This window comes from Rhinopithecus roxellana, chromosome 10 (assembly GCF_007565055.1).
Source record: "Rhinopithecus roxellana isolate Shanxi Qingling chromosome 10, ASM756505v1, whole genome shotgun sequence".
Lineage (NCBI taxonomy): Eukaryota > Metazoa > Chordata > Mammalia > Primates > Cercopithecidae > Rhinopithecus > Rhinopithecus roxellana.
The window spans coordinates 141,716,440-141,738,951 of record NC_044558.1 but is presented as its reverse complement, the minus strand read 5'-3'; the positions used below and the strand labels follow the sequence as shown (position 1 = coordinate 141,738,951).

The 22,512-nt window shown below is 34.3% G+C and overlaps 1 protein-coding gene across 3 annotated transcripts in view; it reads left to right on the top strand.

Moving 5' to 3' along the window:
- The window catches only part of CPNE8 (copine 8), a 261,364-nt gene that overhangs the window by 133,216 nt on the left and 105,636 nt on the right, over window positions 1-22,512 (top strand). For all 3 annotated transcript variants that reach the window (XR_004059563.1, XM_030938809.1, XM_030938808.1), the window contains exons 7-10: window positions 6,789-6,852; window positions 15,632-15,735; window positions 20,812-20,916; window positions 22,121-22,162. Coding sequence is in view for 2 of the 3 variants with exons in the window: in XM_030938809.1 (XP_030794669.1) it covers window positions 6,789-6,852; window positions 15,632-15,735; window positions 20,812-20,916; window positions 22,121-22,162 (315 nt within the window). In the remaining variant the exon portion in view is untranslated. The remainder of the gene's footprint in view (window positions 1-6,788; window positions 6,853-15,631; window positions 15,736-20,811; window positions 20,917-22,120; window positions 22,163-22,512) is intronic.

Here is a 22,512-nt window from a genome sequence, read left to right as displayed (position 1 = left end):
GTGGTTTTGATTTGCATTTCTCTGATGGCCAGTGATGATGAGCATTTTTTCATGTGTCTGTTGGCTGCATAAATGTCTTCTTTTGAGAAGTGTCTGTTCATGTCCTTTGCCCACTTTTTGATGGGGTTGATTTTTTCTTATAAATTTGTTTAAGTTCTTTGTATAGTCTGGATATTAGCCCTTTGTCAGATGAGTAGATTGCAAAAATTTTCTCCCATTCTGTAGGTTGTCTGTTCACTCTGATGGTAGTTTATTTCGCTGTGCAGAAGCTCTTTAGTTGAATTAGATCCCATTTGTCAATTTTGGCTTTTGTTGCCATTGCTTTTGGTGTTTTAGACATGAAGTCCTTGCCCATGCCTATGTCCTGAATGGTATTGCCTAGGTTTTCTTCTAGGGTTTTTATGGTTTTAGGTCTAACATTTAAGTCTTTAAACCATCTTGAATTAATTTTTGTATAAGGTGTAAGGAAGGGATCCAGTTTTAGCTTTCTGCATGGGGCTAGCCAGTTTTCCCAGCTGGGCGTGGTGACTCATGCCTGTAATCCCAGCACTTTGGGAGGTCTAGGCAGGCAGATCACAAGGTCAGATTGAGAGTGAATTTCTTAATGAGAATGTTCTTTTACACAACCACAACATGATGATCAAAATCAGGAAACTTCACAATGATACAATACTATCTAATCTACTCTTCACTCACATTTCAGCAATTGTAGCAATAATGTCATTATAGATATATTTTCCTCTTCTAAAATTTAATGAAGAATTGTAATTGAGATTAGTCATTTTAATTCTAGTCTCTTTTAACCTGAAATAGTTTCTTAGCCTGTCTTTGTCTTTTATTGACCTTGCATTGTTTCAATAAAGTTCATATTTTAGAATAGTTTTATGTTTATAGAAAAGTTACAATAGTACAGAAAGTTCCTGTATTCCTGTCATACCAGTTTCTTTTAACATTAACATGTTGTGGTATCGTGGTATTTAATACATTTGTCACAACTAGAAAGACAACAGTGGTGCATATATTACTATTAGCTAAATTTCAAACTTCACTTGAATTTCACTCATGGTTTCACTAATGTTCTTTTTGTATTCCAGAATTCATTCAGTATTCATTTCAGGATATACACTTCCTTTTGATCTGATATGTTACAATTTCTTACTCTTTCCTTGTTTTGTATGACCTTGATAGTTTTGAAGAAGTATTAGATTCTTTGTAGAATGTCCCTAAATTTGTGTTTGTGTGATGATTTTCTCATGGTTAGATTGGAGTTAAGGATTTGGGGAGAAGGCCGCAGGAGTTGAAGTGTCTTTCTCCTTATATCTTATCAGGAATACATATTAATATGACTTATCACTGGTGATATTAACCTTGATCACCTTGCCAAGGGTGTTTGCCATGAAATTGTTCAACATAGTGGTGTATTTATCTTTTTGTAGTTGTGTCAATTTTGCTTTATGTATTTTGGAGCTATAATAGTAGGTGCATGCAGTATTGAGATTACTGTATCTTCCCAATTAATTGAATGTTTTGTCATTACACAATAACTATTTCTTGCAAACCTTTTCAACTTAAAATCTGTATGTATGCTATTAATGTAGGTACACTGATTTTCATTAGAATTATTTTTCTCTGAGCTATCCTTCCATTCTTTCCTTTTGAATTTTTTGAATCAAATTTTGATATCTATTTTGAATAGTTAATGGGTGAATTTAATTTTTATATAATTCATACAATATTTGCATTTAATCTGGAGCATCTAGTTCATTTACAGTTACATCAGTAACTATTCCTCTAGGTTTATTTCTATCACCTACTCAGTGCTCCTCATCTGCCCCATTCTTTCTTGAGTCTTAATTCCTTTTGAACTGATTGCATTTTAGAAACGAAAATTTCAAAAATTTTCTTTTCTAAAGTTGAAATTATAAAGTACTTAAATAATTGTGGTTTCTTTGAAGTTTTTAAACATATTTACTCATTTTTTATGAAATTCTATTTTTCAGCATATTTAATTTCTTCCTGAACAATAAGAGACCATGAGAAGGCTTTAACTTAAATTATCACCTTGCTGGTTAATGCTATCATTATCATTCGTATTTATTATCTTAGTTTTTAACATTAATGTCGCTGATTTAAGGTTAACTCATATTTAGTATTTCCTTGGCTTCTCTCATTCTTTCTTTTTTCTTCTTAGATCTCCCATCTGTGATCATTTCCTTCAATTTGAAACCCATTCTTTAGAAACTTCTCAAGCAAAGATTCTTGGGTATAAATGTATTTGTTTCTTATTTGTTTCAAAATATCTGTAGTTTATGCTTGTTCTTAGAATATATCTTACTATTTACAGTCTTATATTTAGAATTATTTTCTTTCAAACCATTGAAGATATTGTTTGAATTATCTTTCAGTTTCCAGTGTTGCTTCCAAGTAGTCAGCTCTTAGTTTAATCTTTGTAGTTCACATCTTTGTAGATCATCTGTCTTTTCTCTCTGGTTCCTCTGGAGGTACATTCTTCACCTTTCATGTTTTTCCCTGCTCCTATCATGTCCCCAAGTATACATTTATTTTTCTTAGGGTGCTTGGGATTCATTGAGCTTTCTGAATCTGGAAATTGAGGTGTTTTACCATTTCTAGAAGTTTCCCAGCCATTATCTCTTCAAATATTGCATCTGCTCTATTTAGTCCTTCCTCTACTGGAACTCTGATTAAACATATATTAGACCTTTTACCTTTGTGTTCTGTGACTCCAAACTTCTTCATAATACTTTCCATGTCTGCTTCTCCATGCTGCATTATGGATAATTTATTTATATCCTTCTTTCAGTTCACTGATTCTCTCTTCTCCTTTGTCTAATCCAAACATATATAGTCAATTAATTTTTCACAGGGGCACCAGGAGGATAGGATGGGAAACAGATAGTCCCTTTAATAAATGGTTCTGAGAAAACTGGACTACAGCATGCAAAAGAATTAAATTGGACCCTTACTTTACACCATACACAGAAATCATCTCAAAATGGGTAAAAGTCCCAAACATAAGACCAGAAACAATAAAACTCCTGGAAGAGAACATAGGGGAAGAGTGCCTGGACATTGGCACTGGCAATGACAGCTTGGATTTACATCTGGGCTCCCTATTCTGTTCCAAATATCCTTGCTTATTTTGTATAATCCTTTGCTAGTTAACCATATGTCCATTTCCTCTTTACATTTTAAATATATTACAAATACTTATATTTTGTGTACTATTCATAATATTTACAACATGCTAAATCTGTGTTTGATTCTGCAGCCTGTTGTTTGGAGATTCTAACTCATGACGGGTGCATTTTTTCTTGTGTATTTTTTGATACTGTAAGACTAGCTTCATATTTACTTTTAAAACTTTAAATGTGAGATATTTTGAGATTTAATTTGAAGGGAAACTTTTCTAGAGAGGATATGCATTTACTAGGCAACCGTGGTCGCTTGAATTAAATGTAATTCTTGGTTTGAAGTTTTGGTAACTACTCAAGTGATGTCAGTTAAGGCAGCAAGCCTGATTGAGCTTAAATTATTAGGACACATGTTTTTCTCTTTCATTCATCACCACGTTTTAAGGCAATGATTTATTTTTTAGGCCCATAGAGTGAATGTTTATATATATAACTCATGCTACATCAGGCAATCTAGTTAATGAGATACAAGCTTTATGCTGTGGATTGGCTGTTTATTGAATTTCCCACCTTGTGAGTCCCACCTCCTCTTATTTTTCTAATTTTTATGTCCTAGGTAACCATAAAAATCAGAAGCCTAAGATCAAGTTCTCCAATTTTCAGTTCTGCTTATCTTTCTGCCTTTACTTTCAGCTTCTGATTGGTCCTTACTTTCTTACAAAGTTATCTGAGCATTTATAAAGATCTTTGCATATTTTATTCAGCATTTTGAAGTGTGTTCAGTTTTATGCTCAGTTGGAGTGTTTGGTTTTCCAAAATGCTGAAAGTATTAAACTCATAGTTCACAAATAGAAAGAAGAAGAGAAAGGTAGAGCTGGATTAGAAAAATTAACTGATTAAGGATGCTGGAAGGATGCTGAAAATGATAATGTAGTAATATGAGACAAAATGTGCAATGTTATATTAATTGAGTTCTTAGTCATAAGGACCTAAGGAAAATGGAAGATCTTGACATGTGTAATTATCCTGGTTAAGAGTAAATACATGTGGAAATAAGCATTAAGCAATGCACAACTGTATATTACATACTTATCTATAGACTAAACACCTGCTGTACACAGACATTTAACTCTGTGCTTACAAGAGCTTTATGTCATGAATATTGCTCTTATAGAAAGTGTAATCAACTTGAGAAAAGAAAGGTTAACAATTTGTGCTTTTAGCAGTTAAGGAATAATTAAGTGCTAAACCTTAAAATATTGACTTCAACATCAATAGAAATGCAGAAAAGGCTGAGCTTTGTGTAAGGTTGCCTAGGGTAAGATTTTCTTGGAACAAATGGAACTTCATCTGGGGATATGGCAAGTTTGAGGCAAAATAGGGAACAGTTAACAAGCTATAATATGTGAAGGCATGGGAGTGAACACAAAGAAGAAATAAGCACAAAATGTCACCAAATTGATGAAAGGATAGGGAACAGTGAAACCCAGGGTTTTATATAGGTTTTAATAACATAGTAGAAAACTTAGAAACCATGAGAACATTTTGTTCTATAGTGATGCACTACTTAACAACAGGGATATGTTCTGAGAAATGCTTCCTTAGATGATTTCATTGTTGTGCAACCATCATAGACTGTACTTACACAAACCTAGATGGTCTAACCCAGCAGTCCCGGACCCTTTTTGGTACCAAGAAGCGGTTTTGTGGAAGTAATTTTTCCCTGCACTGGGGGTTTCGGGGTAGTTTCAGGATGATTCAAGTCCATTACATTTATTGTGCACTTTATTTCTATTATTATTATATTATAATGAAATAATTATACAACTCACCATAATGTAGATCAGTGGGAACCTGAGCTTGTTTTCCTGCAACTAGATGGTCCCATCTGGGGGTGATGGGAGACAGTGACAGATCATCAGGCATTAGATTCTCATAAGAAGTGTATACAACTTAGGTCCCTCACAGTTCACAATAGGGTTCAGGCTCGTATGAGAATCTAATGCTGCTGCTGATCTGACAAGAGGCAGAGCTCAAGTAGTAATGCCAACGATGGGGAGTAGCTGTAAATACAGATGAGGCTCAGCTTGCTGGTGTCTGCCGCTCACCTCCTGCTCTGCAGCCCTGGGGTTGCAGACCCCTGGTCTAGCCTACCACATACCTAGGCTATATGGTATAACCTCTTGTTCCTAGGCTACAAATGTGTACAGCATGTTACCTCACTGAATACGCTAAGGCAGTTGTAACGTCAGTATTTGTGTATCTAAACGTAAGTAAACATAGAAGAGACACAGTAAAAACATTATATAAAAGTTATAAAATGGTATACCTGTGTAGGGTACTTACCATGAATGGAGCTTACAGGAATGGAAGTTGCTCTGGGTGAGTCTGAGTGAGCGATGAGTAAATGTGAGGGCCTGGGACATTATACTACTGTAGACTTTATAAACACTGTATAGTTAGGTTGCACTAAGTGTATTTACAACTATTTTTCTTTCTTCAATAATAGCCTTAACTATAATGTTTTTACTTTAAAATACTTTAAACTTTAAAAAAAAATTTTAATAATAACACTTATCTAGAACACAAACACATTGTACAGCTGTACAAAAATATTTTCTTTCTTTATATCCTTATTCAATAATCTTTTTTTCTGTTTTTAAGTTATTAATTTATTTATTTTTACTTTTTAAACGTTTTTTGTTAAAAATGAAGACACAAACTTACACATTTACCTAGGCCTACCCAGGGTCAAGATCCTCAGTATCCCTGTCTTCCACTTCCACATCTTGTCCCCCTGGAAGACCTTCAAGAGCAATTCCATGCATGGAGCTGTTGTCTCCTGTGATAACAGTGCCTTCTTTTGGAACATCTGCAGGACCTAAATGAGGCTGTTTTTACAGTTAGCTTTTTTTTTTTTTTTTGTATGTGTAGAAGAAATACACTTAGAAATAATGATAAAAATATAGTATAGAAAATACATAAACAGTAACATATTTGATGTTTACCATCATTGCCAAGTATTATGGACTGTACATACATACTTTGTATGATTGGCAGCACAGTAGATTTATTTGCACCAGCATCACACCAACACGTGAATAATGCTGTGTGCTAAGATATTACATCATTAGGCAGTAGAAAGTTTTCAGCTCCATTATAATGTTATGGGGACACCAGTGTATATGCAATCTGTTGTTTATTGAAACATAATTAGGTGATGCATAACTATTACATTATCTTATATATTAGACAATATGGAATATTGAAGATTCTTGAGAGGATCGACATGTTTAAAGTTATGTTAAAAGTTTAGCCTCATTGAGGGCTGGGTGTGGTAACTCACGCCTGGAATCCCGGCAGTTTGGGAGGCCGAGGGGAGCGGATCACCGAAGGTCGGGAGTTTGAGACCAGCTTGGCCAACATGGCGAAACCCCATCTCTACTAAAAAAAAAATACAAAATTTAGCCAGGTCTGTAATCCCAGCTACTCAAAATATATTTCGTTAGGGAGCAACCATCTTATTATTATATGCTCTTTATTAGATTACATAAAAATAAATATGATATATAAATTTATATTATATAGTATTAATATAACATATTAATGTACATAAATATATTTTTGTTGTTTTAGAGGAATTCCGGGGAAGAAATGTGGTACAATCATACTTACAGCAGAGGAATTAAACTGTTGCAGGGTAAGTGAATATTTCTTTTGTTTAGAAAACACTTCCATACTTCAAATGCTATATCTAAAATTGTACTTAACTAATTAATTTTTAAGTAATTGTAGCAAAAATGTTATACAATTTTATAATCCATAAAAATCATTTTAGATACTTCACCCTATGACCAGAGAGACTGTATTTCATAGTCCAAAAAGTATAATCAGTTATTTTAATAATCTTTTAAGGAATTGAAAGTATTAAAATAACACCTAATATCAATACTGCTTTTTAAGCATTAGTATAAGGAATCATCCGTTATACCAATCAGTTCAATTACTGTAAAACTTTTGAAGATTTGTGTGTAATCCTGAAGGAATATTTCTTGACATTTGCATTTACCCCATTTGTATAACATACTTTCCCCAATTTTTCTAATTTAATTAATTCAGAATTTATATTACTTCCATCTCTTGTTAGCTGGGGAAGTCCACATTTGAAGAAAGGATCAGCTGCCACTCCATCTAGCAGTATGACTGCATAGAGTGCATACTCTATATTTTTAGAAGATTGTTACTTTTAGTTGTGATTTGCTGATGCTCATTGACTCATGTTTAATGATTTCACTGTTGTCAAGAAATGGGAAGATAACTATGACACTCCACACTGAAAGTAACGATGGCCAGCTGAATCTGAAGTCAATATTGTCTGTTTAATGTGGGCCAACAGATCTCTGGGAATTGGTATTTCCAGAGGAAACAAGTTTTCCTTAGATTACCTCTAGTGCCCTTTATTTTTAATTGCTGCTTGATCATAGGAACAGAAACTCACCCAAACTAACAAAAGCTTAACACTTTGACACTGACCATAGTTTTTATAGAGAGAGCCATAGTTTATTTTATTATCTCAAGAAGTTGTCTTTTTAACTTTTAGATAAATTCTGTGGGCTTGTTTACATAATACATTTCTGATAGGACATGTTGGCTCATGCCTGTAATCTCAGCACTTTGGGAGGCCAAGGTGGGAGGATCACTTGAGTCCAGGAATTCAAGGCTGCCGTGAGCTATTGTTTCACTGCACTCCAGCCTGGGCAACAGAGAAAGCCCCTGTCTCAAATATATTTGTATATATAGTATATCTCTCAAATGTAGATACATGATCAATAGATAGATTAGATAGATAGATAGATAGATAGATAGATAGATAGATAGATAGATAGATAGCTGAGATAGTATGCTCAGGGAATCATATGATATTACTTGTCAGCAAATGATAGAAACTGGGTATTACAACTGATTACATACCTATGGGATTCTGGGGGCGGGGGTAGAACAGTGAGATAACAATAGGAACTATAATAACAGGTGAGTGGAAATAATTAAACACTAATGTTAGAATTTAAGTCATTTAAAATAACATGTAAATTGAAGCCTTCCTATTGTTGTGCTCATTGTCTTTGTCCCCCGGGCATGTCACAGTCATATCAGTCTCAGTTTTCTCATCTATAAAATACCCAAACATGCCCACATATATTGCTGTTAAAGACTATCAGACTCAAGTTAAGTTTTGGTTTTGCTACTAATTTGTACTTTATCTGATCAAGACACTTGACTACTTACTCTGAGTTTACTTTTCATGTTTGAAGGGCAAAAAAAAACAAAATATGTGAACTAATCACTAGACTATTTTAAAAAAAAATCTTCCAGTCCTGACAATCAACTAGCATAACATTAAGTTTGATACTATAATGTACATAAAAGTAGTATGCATATACTAAGCAATGCCTTAGAAAATATAGCATATTTATTTAAATGCAGAGATATTACCTATCATCCTATTTTTTTTAGTTAAAATGACACAATGATTCTTTTAAATTATATTATCTGATCATCATTTATACTTCTGGTCTCAATTTGTAAATGTTTAAGATAATATAGGCTTTGTATTAGGAAAGAAAAAAGGAAGTTCACAGTCAATAAGATACATGTTCTTTATGGTGATATTTACATGCTATTTTGTCAAAATCTTGAGTTTATTGGGCATATTTTGTGTAAATATGTCATGAATACAGTATTATCAATTATATTTCAAAATAGAACCAAGATACCAAGACGTAGGCTGGGTATGGACAGGCTGCATCCTAAATATCTTCCACTTTCAGTTCTAGTCTCTTGTTGGAAGAGCCTGGAAAATTCTTTTACCAGGCCCTCGTAAATGAAAGGGAATGTGTTGTTTAGTGGTGTAGGTATTTTTATCCCTTTTTTTACAATTAATTCAAGAACATCTGGAATTATCTTTCAATGAGTCAACATGTATTTCTCATACTTAGAAATTATAGATCTAATATTTTTATCAATATTGTTTAAAATCTTGGTGTAGCTTCATCTTATGTTTTCTATGTCCTAATTCTTGGCTAGAGCCTTATTGATCATCAGCATCATTATTAATACTAATAAACTTGAAATAGTATTTCATTATTATGTTAGTATAGTAGAATGCGCAAGTGTACTCAAAGCAATGTTCATAGTTACTTCAGAAGAATCAATGATTTTTAAATTTATGCTTTAGAGAACATTAAAAGTATGGGCATTACTATTTATAATGTTGAATGCAATCATTTTAATTCACCTACAGCATCATAAAAATCTATACTTTTTTTCTTTAAAACAAGTTGTCAGTTATTAACTTGTGCAATGAACATAGGCTTTGGAGTCAGGTCACCTACATTTTAGTTTTGCCTTTTTCACTATTTAGCTGAGTGAGGTTATATTTTTGGAGCTTTAATTTATGCATTTATAATATGACAATTTTTTTAAACTAGTTTATTAGGTATAATTGGCATACAAATATCTGCACGTATTTAATGTATACAGCATGGTGAGTCTGGAGATAGGTATATATCCATGAAACCATCACCATATAATCGATGTCATAAATGTATTAGTCACTTCCAATGATTCCTCCTACCCTGCTTATTTATTATTAATATTTTTGTGATAATAAACCGCATAAGATTTACCCTCTCAGCAGATTTTTAAATATACAGTACAGTATTGTTAACCATAGGTACCATACTGTGTATAGTAGATCTCTATGACTTATTCATCTTGCATAACTGAAATTTTGTGCTCCTTGATAATACCTTCCAGTTTCTTCTTCCCCTCAGTCCCTGGAAACCATCATTCTACTCCCTGCTTCTATAATTTTGACTGTTTTAGAATCCTCATGTAAGTTACAACATGTAGTATTTATCTTTTTGTGTCTGGCTTATTTCACTTATACAGTGTTTTCCAGGCTCATCTATCTTGTTGCAAATGGACAGATGTTCTTCCTTTTTGAGGATGAATAATATTTGATTGTTTTATATATATATATGTGTGTGTGTGTGTGTTTGTGTATAAATTATATAAATGCATTTTCTGTATCCATTCATCTGTTGATAGACACTTCATTTGCTTCAGTGTCTTGACTTATTTGTGAATAATGCTAGAATGAACATGGGAGTTCAGATATCTCTTCAAGATACTGATTTCAGTCTCTTTCTTTGTATATATACCCAGAAGTGGGATTGCTGGATTATATGGTAGTGCTGCTTTTAATTTTTGAAGAACCTCCTACTATTTTCCACAGTGGCTGCACTAATTGCATTCCTACCAACAGTGTACAAGGGTTTCCTTTTCTCTGCATCCTCACTGATACTACTTCCCGTTGTGTTTTTTTTTTTTTTTTTTGATAGTAGGCATTCTAACAGGTGTGAGCTAATCTTTTGTATGCATTTGCATTTCTCTGATGATTGGTGATGTTGAACATATGTTGAGCATATGTTGAGACATATGCTTATTCAGGTTCTTAGCACATTTTTAAATTGAGTTGATTTTCTATTTTTCATTTTTATATATTTATAGTTTTTGCAGTATTTTTGAAGATTTGTAGGAGTTCCTTATATATTTTGGAAATTCACCTTTATGGTATACATTAGCTTAGTCCATTTTGAGTTGCTATAAAAGAATATCTGAGCCTAGGTAATTTATTTTTAAAAAGAAGTTTATTTAGCTCACTCTTCCACCAGGTGAGAAGCTCAAGAGCATGGTACTGGCTTGTGGTAAAGGCTTTCATACTGTTTCACAATGTGGCAGAGAAAGTGAAAGTGGAAGCAGACATTTGTGAACATAGGGAAACCTGAGGGGCACCCCAGCTTTATAAAAACCCACTCTCAAAAGAATAAACTCATTCTGAGAGAATTAATCCAGTCTCACTCAAGACTGTGAAAGCAGCACCTACCTATTCATGAGGGATCAGCACCCATAACCTAAACACCTTCCATGGGGCCCCACCTCCCAGCACTGTCATACTGGCGATCAGATTTCGACATGAGCTTTTGTGGGGACAAACAAGCCATAGAAACCACAGCATATTTTCTCCCATTCTGTAGGCTGCCTTTTCATTCCGTTGATTGTTTCCTTTGCTGAGCAGAAGCTTTGTAGTTTGATGCAGTCCCACGTGTATTTTTGCTTTTGTGGCCTATGCTTTTGTATCATATCCAAGAAATAATATCCAAGGCCAATATCACAAGGCTGTATGTTTTCTTCTAAAAATGTGAATATTATTAATACTTCCTTTAGATGGATACTCTACAGGAAAGAAATGGTAGCATTTAAGAGATGTACAGGTTCACGCTTGTAATCCCAGCACTTTGGGAGGCCGAGGCAGGCAGATCACGAGATCAGGAGATCGAGACCATCCTGGCTAACATGGTGAAACCCCGTCTGTACTACAGATACAAAAAATTAGCCTGGATGGTGGCAGGCACCTGTGGTCCCAGCTACTTGGGAGGCTGAGGCAGGAGAATGGCGTGAACCTGTGAGGCAGAGCTTGCAGTGAGCCAAGATTGCACCACTGCACTCCAGCCTGGGCGACAGAGCGAGACTCTGTCTCAAAAAAAAAAAAAAAAAAGATGTATGGGTCATAAATTTATACAAATGTTTATTTGTAGTGTAATAATCCTAATTATCTCAATTAATTTTGAGACAGTTTTATTCAAATGCAAATTTTATACTTAATTAAATGCCACAATAAAAACTAATGTAGTTTAGAAGTTATAGTGGGAGTGTATCTTCACTTAGTATTTTTTTTTTTAAAGACAGGGTCTTACTCTATTGCCCAGGCTGAAGTACAGTGGCACAATTATGGCCCACTGCAGGCTTTGAACTCCTGGGCTCAAGTGATTCTCCCACCTCAGTCTCCCTACTAGCTGGGACCACAGGCATGCACCACCACACCTGGCTAATTTGTTTTTTTTTTAGTAGAGATGTGGTCTCGCTGTGTTGTCCGGGCTGGTCTTGAACTCCCAGACTCAAGTGATCCAAGCCCCTCTTGCCCTCCCCAAGTGCTGGGGTTACAGGCATGAGCCACTATGTAGTATTTTAAAAGTAGTAGTATTTTATGTAGTATTTTAAAAGTAGTTTAAAATTTTTCATAAAGAATATTTTTTGTTTTTATTGATTGATTCAACAGTGTTTACAAAATGTTATTATGTCATTGGAGTGAATGCTTAGAATAGAATAGCAAGAAAAAAATAGTACAAAACACAACACCACAACCCCCAACCCTGGTCCTTGTTTTTAATGAGCACAGAGTTTGTGAAAAAGAGAGACATTAGTCGGCTGACTATTCAGGTAATATATGTCGTGGTATGTGCCAAGTGATTCAAATATATTATGAGAGTACAGTAGGGATCTAATTTCTATTAAGCCTTGGGGGGATCACTGGGCCTCTTTGAGAAAGTGGCATTTAAGCTAAGACCTAAAGAAGAAGTAGCATTTGCCAGCCCCAGGATAAGAATTCCAGCAGACACAGCTGTGTAAGTTCCTGAGGTGGGAAAGGCACGTGTGGGTCTGATGTGAGATGGTCAGGGGTGAGCAGTGGGAGATGATTGAGCTAAAACATTGCCAGATGACGGTGGAAAAGGCTGGTAGAGCCCATTTGATGTTGGCCTTTGCGGATCATGTTAATGGTTCTGCATTTTTCCTAAATGCAAGGGAAAGCCTAAAAGCATTTTACGTTGTGAACAACATGAGTTTTACATGTTTCAAGAGCCTTACTCTGTCTGCTGATGGAGAATGGATACATCAAAGAATGGAAGTGGGAGTAAGGAATAAATGTCGCTGAACATGTCTGGGTGAGAAATAAGATTGAACTGGACTGAGGTGGTGGCAGCAGAGCCGAAGTAAAGATTTGAGCAAAACTTTAGTGGTAAATGGTGCAACTGGTGGTGGATTGGATAAAGGATCAGGAAAAGAGAAGAGTCAAGGATGGCTTCCTTGGGCACTTGAGTGAATGACAATGCCACAAATTGAGCTGGGAAGATTATACGAGAAGCAAGTTTATGAATAGACATTAGATGTTCAGATTGGAACATGTTAGAAGTGCCTGTGAAACATCCAAGTGGCTTTATTCAATAGAACGTTCCTTATATGTGGAGTATTAAAGACAGGTCTTAAAAATGTGTTAGGTGACATTAAGCATAAGGCATAAAAACAAAACAAAACTTTGCAGTGATGCTTGTGTATTTCTAAAAGTATATAACTACTTTTCTTCTCAAGTAAGATTTATTTTGTGCTTGATACGAATGTACCACTTAATCCCTGCTAAGTTGTTAACCTGGGCAATTGCAAGAACATTATTTTTCCTAAGGTTATATAATTTTCTGCACTGAAATAAATCTTTATTTTGAATCAGTTACTCATTTTGCAAGCCCTAAGGAGTATAATTTGAAAAATTAAATTTAGTCTTACATTTACCAATAAGCCAATGAAAATTCATGCTTTTGTAATAATACACCTCTGATGTTTTATTCACAATCCATTTGAAATAAACACATTTCATTTATCTATTATGCATTGTAAGTATACAGAATGTTTCTTGGAAGTTTATATTTTGGTCCAGGTGCTTTGGGAGAAATGTGTTAAAGTGTACTCTTTTTCTGCAAGAACAATGTCCTTGGAATGTCCCCAGGTTCTTAGAAAGCCATTCTCTCCCAAGGGCATTTAAATATATACCGAAATGAAAGGGCATTCAAAATAAACAAACCAAACCAAACAACTCGTCCTTTTCAATGCTGCCCTTGATTTTATAATTTGATCACCCAGAATGATTATTTCACTGCTTCTATAATAAATAGTATAGAACTTTTTGATCTTTAAATCTCAAATTTAAAAAGAACATGATATGCTTGAGAGGTTTGAGGTGATAATGATGTCCATATTGTCCTTACCTCTGTTGTCACTATGCCTTGCTAGGATGTATTTCCTGCTCTGTTATAAATGTTCCTCTGATAGAAGTTATCATATCATGCTAAAAGTAAAATCAAATAACACTATACCAATAATTTTGAAAATGGGAAATTAAGAAATCTGACCTTTCCAAGGGTAGCTACTGCCTTGTTCGTTACCCAAGATTCTAGCTTGACTATTGCTTGAGAAATGTTTGCTAAGTAAGAAAATGAATGAATGAATAAGATAACATCATGTTTTGTGTAGTCTGGAATTACTGAAAGGAAATAATTTAAAAATAGGTGTATACTTAGTAAGTATTGCTGGACTCTGCAAGATAAAGAAGTGATGAATAAGATGCTTTTTTAGACATTGTTAACATTTTATCAAGTAATATTCAAAGTTGTAACCTCTTTGTTTAATCTGAATTACTTTGCCACTTCACCTCTTTCCAACATTTTTAGCTTTCCTGTTCAGTTAAAAAACACACAAGCCTGTAATCCCAGCACTTTGGGAGGCCAAGGTGGGCGGACACGAGGTCAGGAGATAGAGACCATCCTGGCTAACACGGTGAAACCCCGTCTCTACTAAAAAAAATACAAAAAAATTAGCCGGGCGTGGTCGCAGGCACCTGTAGTCCCAGCTACTCCGGAGGCTGAGGCAGGAGAATGGCGTGAACCCGGGAGGCGGAGCTTGCAGTGAGCGGAGATCGCACCACTGCACTCCAGCCTGGGCAACAGACCGAGACTCTGTCTCCAAAAGAAAAGGAAATACACACACACACACACACACACACACACCCCACAAAAGTATTTATTTTAATTTTAAATAACAATACATTTTCTACTTTAAAAATGGTTATCAATAATGTGTTATGATACCCTAGCTTGTTTTCCTTCAAATCATGTAGCTGCGAGTGTTTGAGTACATAGAATGATAAAAATGATTGATTTGACATAATAATTAACATGCAAATTGTAATTTAAGTTATAGAAGAAAATTGTTTTAAATGTAGTTACTGATTCGTTATAGTACACTTGTATATGATTAAGAAGGAACTTTCCTGTCCCCATATTATAAACTATGTGGTCTTTCTTATTCCCCATCTAATCATCTAATACATCTTAACATTTGATACATAGTAGATATGTAGTAGAAACTTAGTAAATATTTCTTTAATGAACAGGAATTTGTTTATGTTCTAAAAATGTGTACCTGCATAACTGAAGATGTGAATGAAGATCCTATATTATAAAATTGAGTACCTGGCCTCACCTAGCTTAATACCACTTTTCAAGGGAAAAATATTAAAAGTTTTTGAAAAGTAATAGTTTTGTAACTAGAATAAAAATTACCAGCAAAATTTTTAAAGTTATATATAGTCCTTTAAAAAGCAATTTTATGTTGTCTAGGATTCTCCCTAACTTGGCCATTTGCATTAAAATAGCAAATATGTTTTCTTGTCAAGTCTTGTTTGTGATCTGCAGTTTCCAGTTATTTATAGCCCAAGTCTTGAACTATTTTATTAATTTTGCTTTTAGGATGCTGTTTTGATGCAATTTTGTGCAAACAAATTGGACAAGAAGGACTTCTTTGGAAAATCAGATCCTTTCCTTGTATTTTATCGAAGTAATGAAGATGGCAGGTAGATTTATCTTTTATGCATTTTACCTATATGGTAATGATGATACTTGAATTACGATTATTTTTCTCAAAGAAGCTCATTAAATTGATTAACGAAGTAAAATAGTTTGAGATTTTAAAAATTGATGTGATTTTTGCATCTCAAAATGATGTGCAACTTTATAAACATTTTATGTTTTGTCTGATACTTAAAATGAAACACTTCTAGTTTCAGAGAAATATTTCCTCTTTACTTGTTATAAAATTATAACATTGACTAAATAGTTTAGAAGAATTATATTTTGTGAAAACCTGAATGCTGAAACAAATATATTTTGTTATAGATTTGAACCAAAACCCTTTTCTTAGAGAAGGATGTGGAGCTTATGGGGTTTTTTTTTTACCAATAATATCTGAGTTTAACTTTCAATAAAAATGTTCATTATATTCTAGTAATTTGAATACTTTTGCCAGTTATGATTAGACTAGTTTCTATAAATTTTGAATGTCTTTATGAGTTATAGACCATAATTTAATATGTATAGCTCTACTATTAGATATATTTGACTTGTTTTTTGTGATTCATATTGTACTTAGTATTTGTGAGAATGTTTAGTTGTTAATAATATGGCTAATTTCTGTTGTCTAGATTTAAATAATAACCTTGCTACTTAATAGCTATAGTACTATGGCAAGTTTTTAATCTATGTGAGATTCCATTTTCTCCTCACCTGTAAAATGGGGTAGTAATCATAGCTACCTCACAGGGTTGTTGATCAGACTAAATTAGTTACTACACAAAAAATTTTCTAAGTTTTTCTGACACATAAGAGGAACTTAAGCGTTAGCTAATATTATTATTATGTTATAGTTAATTTTTTTTGTTTTTTTAAACTGTGTAATATATCAGCTAAAGAGAACATGTTATTTGGAAATTAAAAATGAGGGGAATAGAATGGGAAAAATGTTACTCTTATATATGAAACTATACAATGTATTATTAGTAAGTATAAAATGTTGCATAATATAGAAAGTTTGCTATTCAAAGTGAATGCACTGGCCTGTTTAAAATGATGGTTTACTTATTGGGAGATGTTTGCTGATGCAGCTACTGAGCAACTGTTAGATATATTTGCTATAGTGTTATACTGTTAGATTTTGTGTATTTCCCTTCTTTTTCAGTGGTAAAAATGTTAGAGTGTCATATGCATCTGAACACTAATTTTATTCATATGAAAAATGTTAGAAAGTGAAGAAAATAATATTTGCCAGGCGTTTCAAAAACAGAGGAAAATCTCAAGAATGATTCCGAATTTCTTGAATGAAAATGGTCTTATGAACTACTTGGTCCCTGAATTTTCTATTTTTATTCTTATTAGTTTTCTTTATCAAGATTAGGTTGTACAATTGTAAAATTTCACTTTATCACACATCTAATTCTCCTAGTGATACTTTTATTAGAAAATGTATTGTGCTTCTAAAAATGATGATGTTCACGGTCAGGCGCGGTGGCTCACGCCTGTAATCCCAGCACTTTGGGAGGCAGAGGTGGGCGGATCACAAGGTCAAGAGATCGAGACCACCCTGGCCAACATGGTGAAACCCCGTCTCTACTAAAAATACAAAAAATTAGCCGGGCGTGGTGGCAGGTGCCTGTAATCCCAGCTACTTGGGAGGCTGAGGCAGGAGAATTGCTTGAACCTGGGAGGTGGAGGTGGCAGTGAGCCAAGATCGTGCCATTATGTTCCAGCCTGGGCAAAAAGAGTGAAGCTCTGTCTCAAAAAAAAAAAAAAAAAAAAAAAAAAAAAAAAAAAAAAAGGGTGTTCACTCATTAAATAAAATCTAAATATTAAGAAAAATACATCTAATCCAAAAATGTCAACTAGTTTGAAAAAACTATTTTAAAACTTTCCATTTATATTTACACACAGAAACCTAGTTTGCAGCTTGATCCAGATATTTTATGTATGTATACGCACGCATATGCTTTGTTGTATTTTAAATGTATGCAGATGCTTTTACGCCTCACTTTTTGTCTCTATTTTTAACTGCAAAGATTCTAGCTTTATTTTAAATATTTTTAAAATATGGAACTCATTCAAAAATTGCCTAATACCTAGTGTATGTGTTACTTATTTCATAAGAAGGGAAAAACTTAATTTCTACTGGAAGTTTTAATTAAAAGCCTTCATACTGTATGATCTTATACTCTTATATTCTTTCTTTGACATTTATTTAGTAACTTAACATTTATTTATGATTGGGTAATAATTTTCCTTTGGAATAGCCATTTTTGGTAAGTGGCCTCACTTAAAGTATCCTAATACCAGTTATTTAATAAAAATACATTTTTATAATACTATTTGTAACACACACACATAATATTTATATAGAAATACTTCCAAATGTTAGGAAAAGCTACACTGGGCTCCTGGCAGAAATTTTATGAGTTACACCAGGACTGGAATTCTTACCAGTGAGGTTTTCCTGTGTATATGGTATCTAATACATTAGAAATAAGAATGGTTAATAGGCAACAAAAGACTACCTGCCTCATAAATAGCTCAGTAAGAAGGACATGCCTTCCCTGAGAGGAAATGTTTCAAATGTCAAAACTATTTAATTATTGCAGCTGGTGACACTAGGAATATAAGAGAAATTTTGATTTAACCATAAGCAAAGAGGCCAAAAGGCAGTAGATGGTTGAACATGTTGGTCTGAAGATGGTCAGTTGGTCTGTCAGTCTAGTCTCTCTCTCTGTCTCTCTTTTTCTCCCTTTTCTCTTTCTCTTCCTGTCATCTATCTATCATCTATTTAGCTATATCTATCATCATACCAAAGACTTGCTATATATTAGAATATGATACAAGAGAAATTTCCTTTGTAGATCTTTAAGAACTTATTGCATTTTTATGAATGGATCTTAATGAATATATTGTTTGTTTCTTAAACAAACCAACGTAGAGCTCTGCCTTCCCTCTGTGATTTGTTTTCTATGAATTTTTCTTAACAATTTTTTCGTACCTTTGCCTTTTCTGTGTTCTGAGCCCCTACAGCCCGCCCTCACCTTCCCCTATCCACTTTGATTTTCTTCCTCTGCTTTAGACATCTTCATTACCCTTCAAGAGTCTTCTCTGTCTGCCCCTCTGTCTTACTTGTAATACCTTTTCCCCCAGTGACTCCTAAATTGCTTCAGGTGAGTCAGCTCTGAGAACATTTGACCACAGATACATTTTCCTGGGCTCTAACAATTTAGTGACATGAGTTTCCTTAGGTGGGTGAGAATACTCCCAGGAAGGAGAAGGCACTAATGCCATAAGTCTTGTGGTAAAAACTTGATCCTTTCATAAAGTATTATGTTTCTATCTTATCTCTTAATAGAACCAAATCCCTCTTGTTTGAGAGTAGGAAAATGAACTTGAAGACCTACCAAAGGGTGGATATTTCATTGTGGGGGTTACGGGCAGTATATTCACTATGGTATTTATTAATGTTTTCATGTGTCGATACTGTTAGATACTTGCATTTGAAACACTTCATGACTAAGGTCTTGATGAAGATTGGGTTTATTGTTTCAGTGAAGATTACTTTAAATGTTTCTAGCTCAGAAACTGTTGCATAAATTCACATGAAGGAAGAACATTTCGAGGAGCTGACTGATGTCTTCAGATTGAATCATTTTGTGGAAATGAGACTGGAATTTGAATCAGAAAACCGAGCTTAAGGCTTCATGAATTCTGTCCCATATTGTGAATCACTGTCTTCCTTCCCTTAGGAATTCTTTAGATATATAGAACCAGTAGTTTCAATAAAGAAAGAACCCACACACTGACTGGTTTTTCTATAGATTCATGATGTGATGGTAAACTTAAATGGGCCCTTGGGGCTCCTGAGGAATTCTACTCCTTTTTCTTAGTCTGTGGACATTTTCTTTATCCCAGACACTTTATCATTTATGTCTCATCCTCTTTCTTTGCTCATTGTTATGCATCCTCTTTCATAAGAAAGTGGTGGCAATTGGAGAGCTTCCTCATGATCCCACCACAACATCAACCCATGTACTCTGCCTTCCTGAATGTTCTTGCAGAATGACTATCTGGCCTTTCAAGGGCAGCTCCTCCACTGATGCTCAGGATCCCATCTACTCTTACCTGCTTAAAAGACATTGCTCCTGGTTGGGCGCAGTGGCTCACGCCTGTAATCCCAGCACTTTGGGAGGCTGGGGCAGGTGGATCACAAGGTCAGGAGTTCAAGATCAGCTGGGCCAAGATGGTGCAACCTCGTCTCTACTAAAAATACAAAAATTAGCTGGGTGCAGTGGCAGGCGCCTGTCATCCCAGCTACTTGGGAGACTGAGGCAGGAGAATTGCATGAACCTGGGCGGCAGAGGTTGCAGTGAGCCGAGATCGCGCCACTGCCCTCCAGCCTGGGCAACAGACTGAGACTCCATCTCAAAAACAAACAAACAAACAAAAAAACATTGCTCCCACCTTTCTGTCATGCCTCAGAAGTGGCTTCCTTTCTACCAGATCTTTTCCTTTAGCAGACAAACTTGCTGTTATTTCTTCCATCAAGAAGTAACAACAAGAACAATGAAAACCTTTCCTGTGATTAATCTTTTCTTTTTCCTTAAATTATTCTGATTTTTTTCTTTTTCTTCACAGCTAGACTAAAGAAAAGTTTACACAGTGTGCCTCAGTTTCTCTTTCTTAAACTCACTCTAAAACCAGGTTTTTCTTCTCAACACTCCAACAAAACTGTTCTCAAAGTTGCTGGTGACCTTCATATCCTTAGGGACCTATGGATATTTTTCACTCCATCAGCATGTCACCACAATTTTTACAGAGATTGTTTACAAAACAGCTTTAGGATTTATTGAATTTTCAGTTTGCTTTTGGTAAATTTATTACAAAGTAGATTATGGTGAGGTGATCTTTCAGGTTTTAAAATCACATATCTCTTTTCATGAAGTGATGTAGCAGCAACAGTGGGACTGACTATTCTGAACAAAAGGTAAATAGAGGAATGACTACTAAAACAATAGATCAATTAAAATAGTCAAATCATGCAAATAACTGAAAGCCTTTTTTCTTTACAGTTTTACAATTTGTCATAAAACAGAAGTTGTCAAAAACACTCTAAATCCGGTATGGCAAGCATTCAAGATCTCAGTCAGAGCATTATGTAATGGAGACTATGACAGGTAAGAAGGATAGTTTATTCAAAAATCTTCAAATAACTTTAAAAAAAATCTACAGTGATTTGGAGAAGTGGCATAAGTTGGCTAATTAAAATTTGGTTAAACTTAACTTTCCAAAAATGAAAATATGTAAATGCAAAAATACATTGAATATTAATTTTAAATTTTAATTTATTCAAAATTTATTTCAGAATCTTCATTGCCTTAAGCCTTTGCCGTGGTACGATCCTTCTAGAGTGGAACAAGTAGGAAAACAAAAGTTGCAACACTATGCTTAGATGTATTATCAACCCTGAAATACTCTTGAAAATGTTATTTGGCATAACTCATGATTGCTGACTCAAAAAAGTTCCATAGTTGTAGCACAAGAGATTTTAATGTTTCACAATTACCTGGGTAAGGTGGGCCTGAGGATTTTCCCACAATATACCTGAAGATTTCTTAATATCCAGGTTTTTTTTCTAATGAAACTTTCATCCCAAAAGAAAAGCAAATAAAAAGTAAAAATCTCAATCTTTAGTTTGTTACATGTGACAGAAAAATAGTTTCATTAACCCATATCATAGAACTATTGATTACCAATATGTTACTAAGTTTACTTTGAAATTTATCATGCTACTTGACTATCATTCTTTTCATTTAATAAGATCATATCTGTATTTAGCTGGACTCATTTTTTCCTAAGAAAGTTCTTAGAAAAGTTGTTAAGAAAGTTCATAATGTTCTTCCTGATTAACAGCATCAGTCAGCATCACCTGGTGATCTCACAGAAATTCAAATTATCTGGCCCCAATGCAGACCTACTTAATCAGAAACTCCAGGAGAGAGGTCCAGTAATCCATGTTTGGACGAGTGCTCCATATGATTCTGATCTATGCTGAGTTTGAGAAACACTGCTCCAAGACAGTGATTTTCAAGAGTGGAGAAGTGGGTGCATACCATCCCTTTGGGGGGCTCTATCAAACTGCACCTGCTTCCCCTGTAGACTCTTCTTACTCTCTTTAAGGAATCAGCGAAGATTTTAGAAGCCTCTTTTACGATACGAATTAGATTATAGTAATGAAATTAGCAAAATTAACTTCAAATTCATATGTAAAATCTATAAGCATACACTGTTTTATCTAAAAAAAAATCAACTTATTTTTAAATTCTCATCCATACATTATTTTGATCTTACTAAGTAACTTTATGTTTTTCTTATGTACAGAACAATCAAAGTAGAGGTGTATGACTGGGATCGAGATGGGAGGTAAGACTTTTCTTATCTTCTTACTCTTGAACTGGGTGTACTTTAAGAGGCACATACATTGAAATGGCCACATTTTTAAATTGTAACTTTTAGATTGCATATTTGTTTTGTTTTTCCAAATGTTACTGATGCATTTACATGAAATGTTAAGGATGAGCATATTTTCTCCAACCTCGAGATGAAAATAGAGGTTTTTCTTATTTCCAGTAACTTAGTAAAAATTTTCAACTTAAATCTGATAATTATAGATGTCTAGTTTTATAGCTGTAATGAGTATCAAATTTCTGCATCTCACACTTTCTCTGAACATTTCTATAACATTGATATCCCATACTGTTCAAGGGAACAGA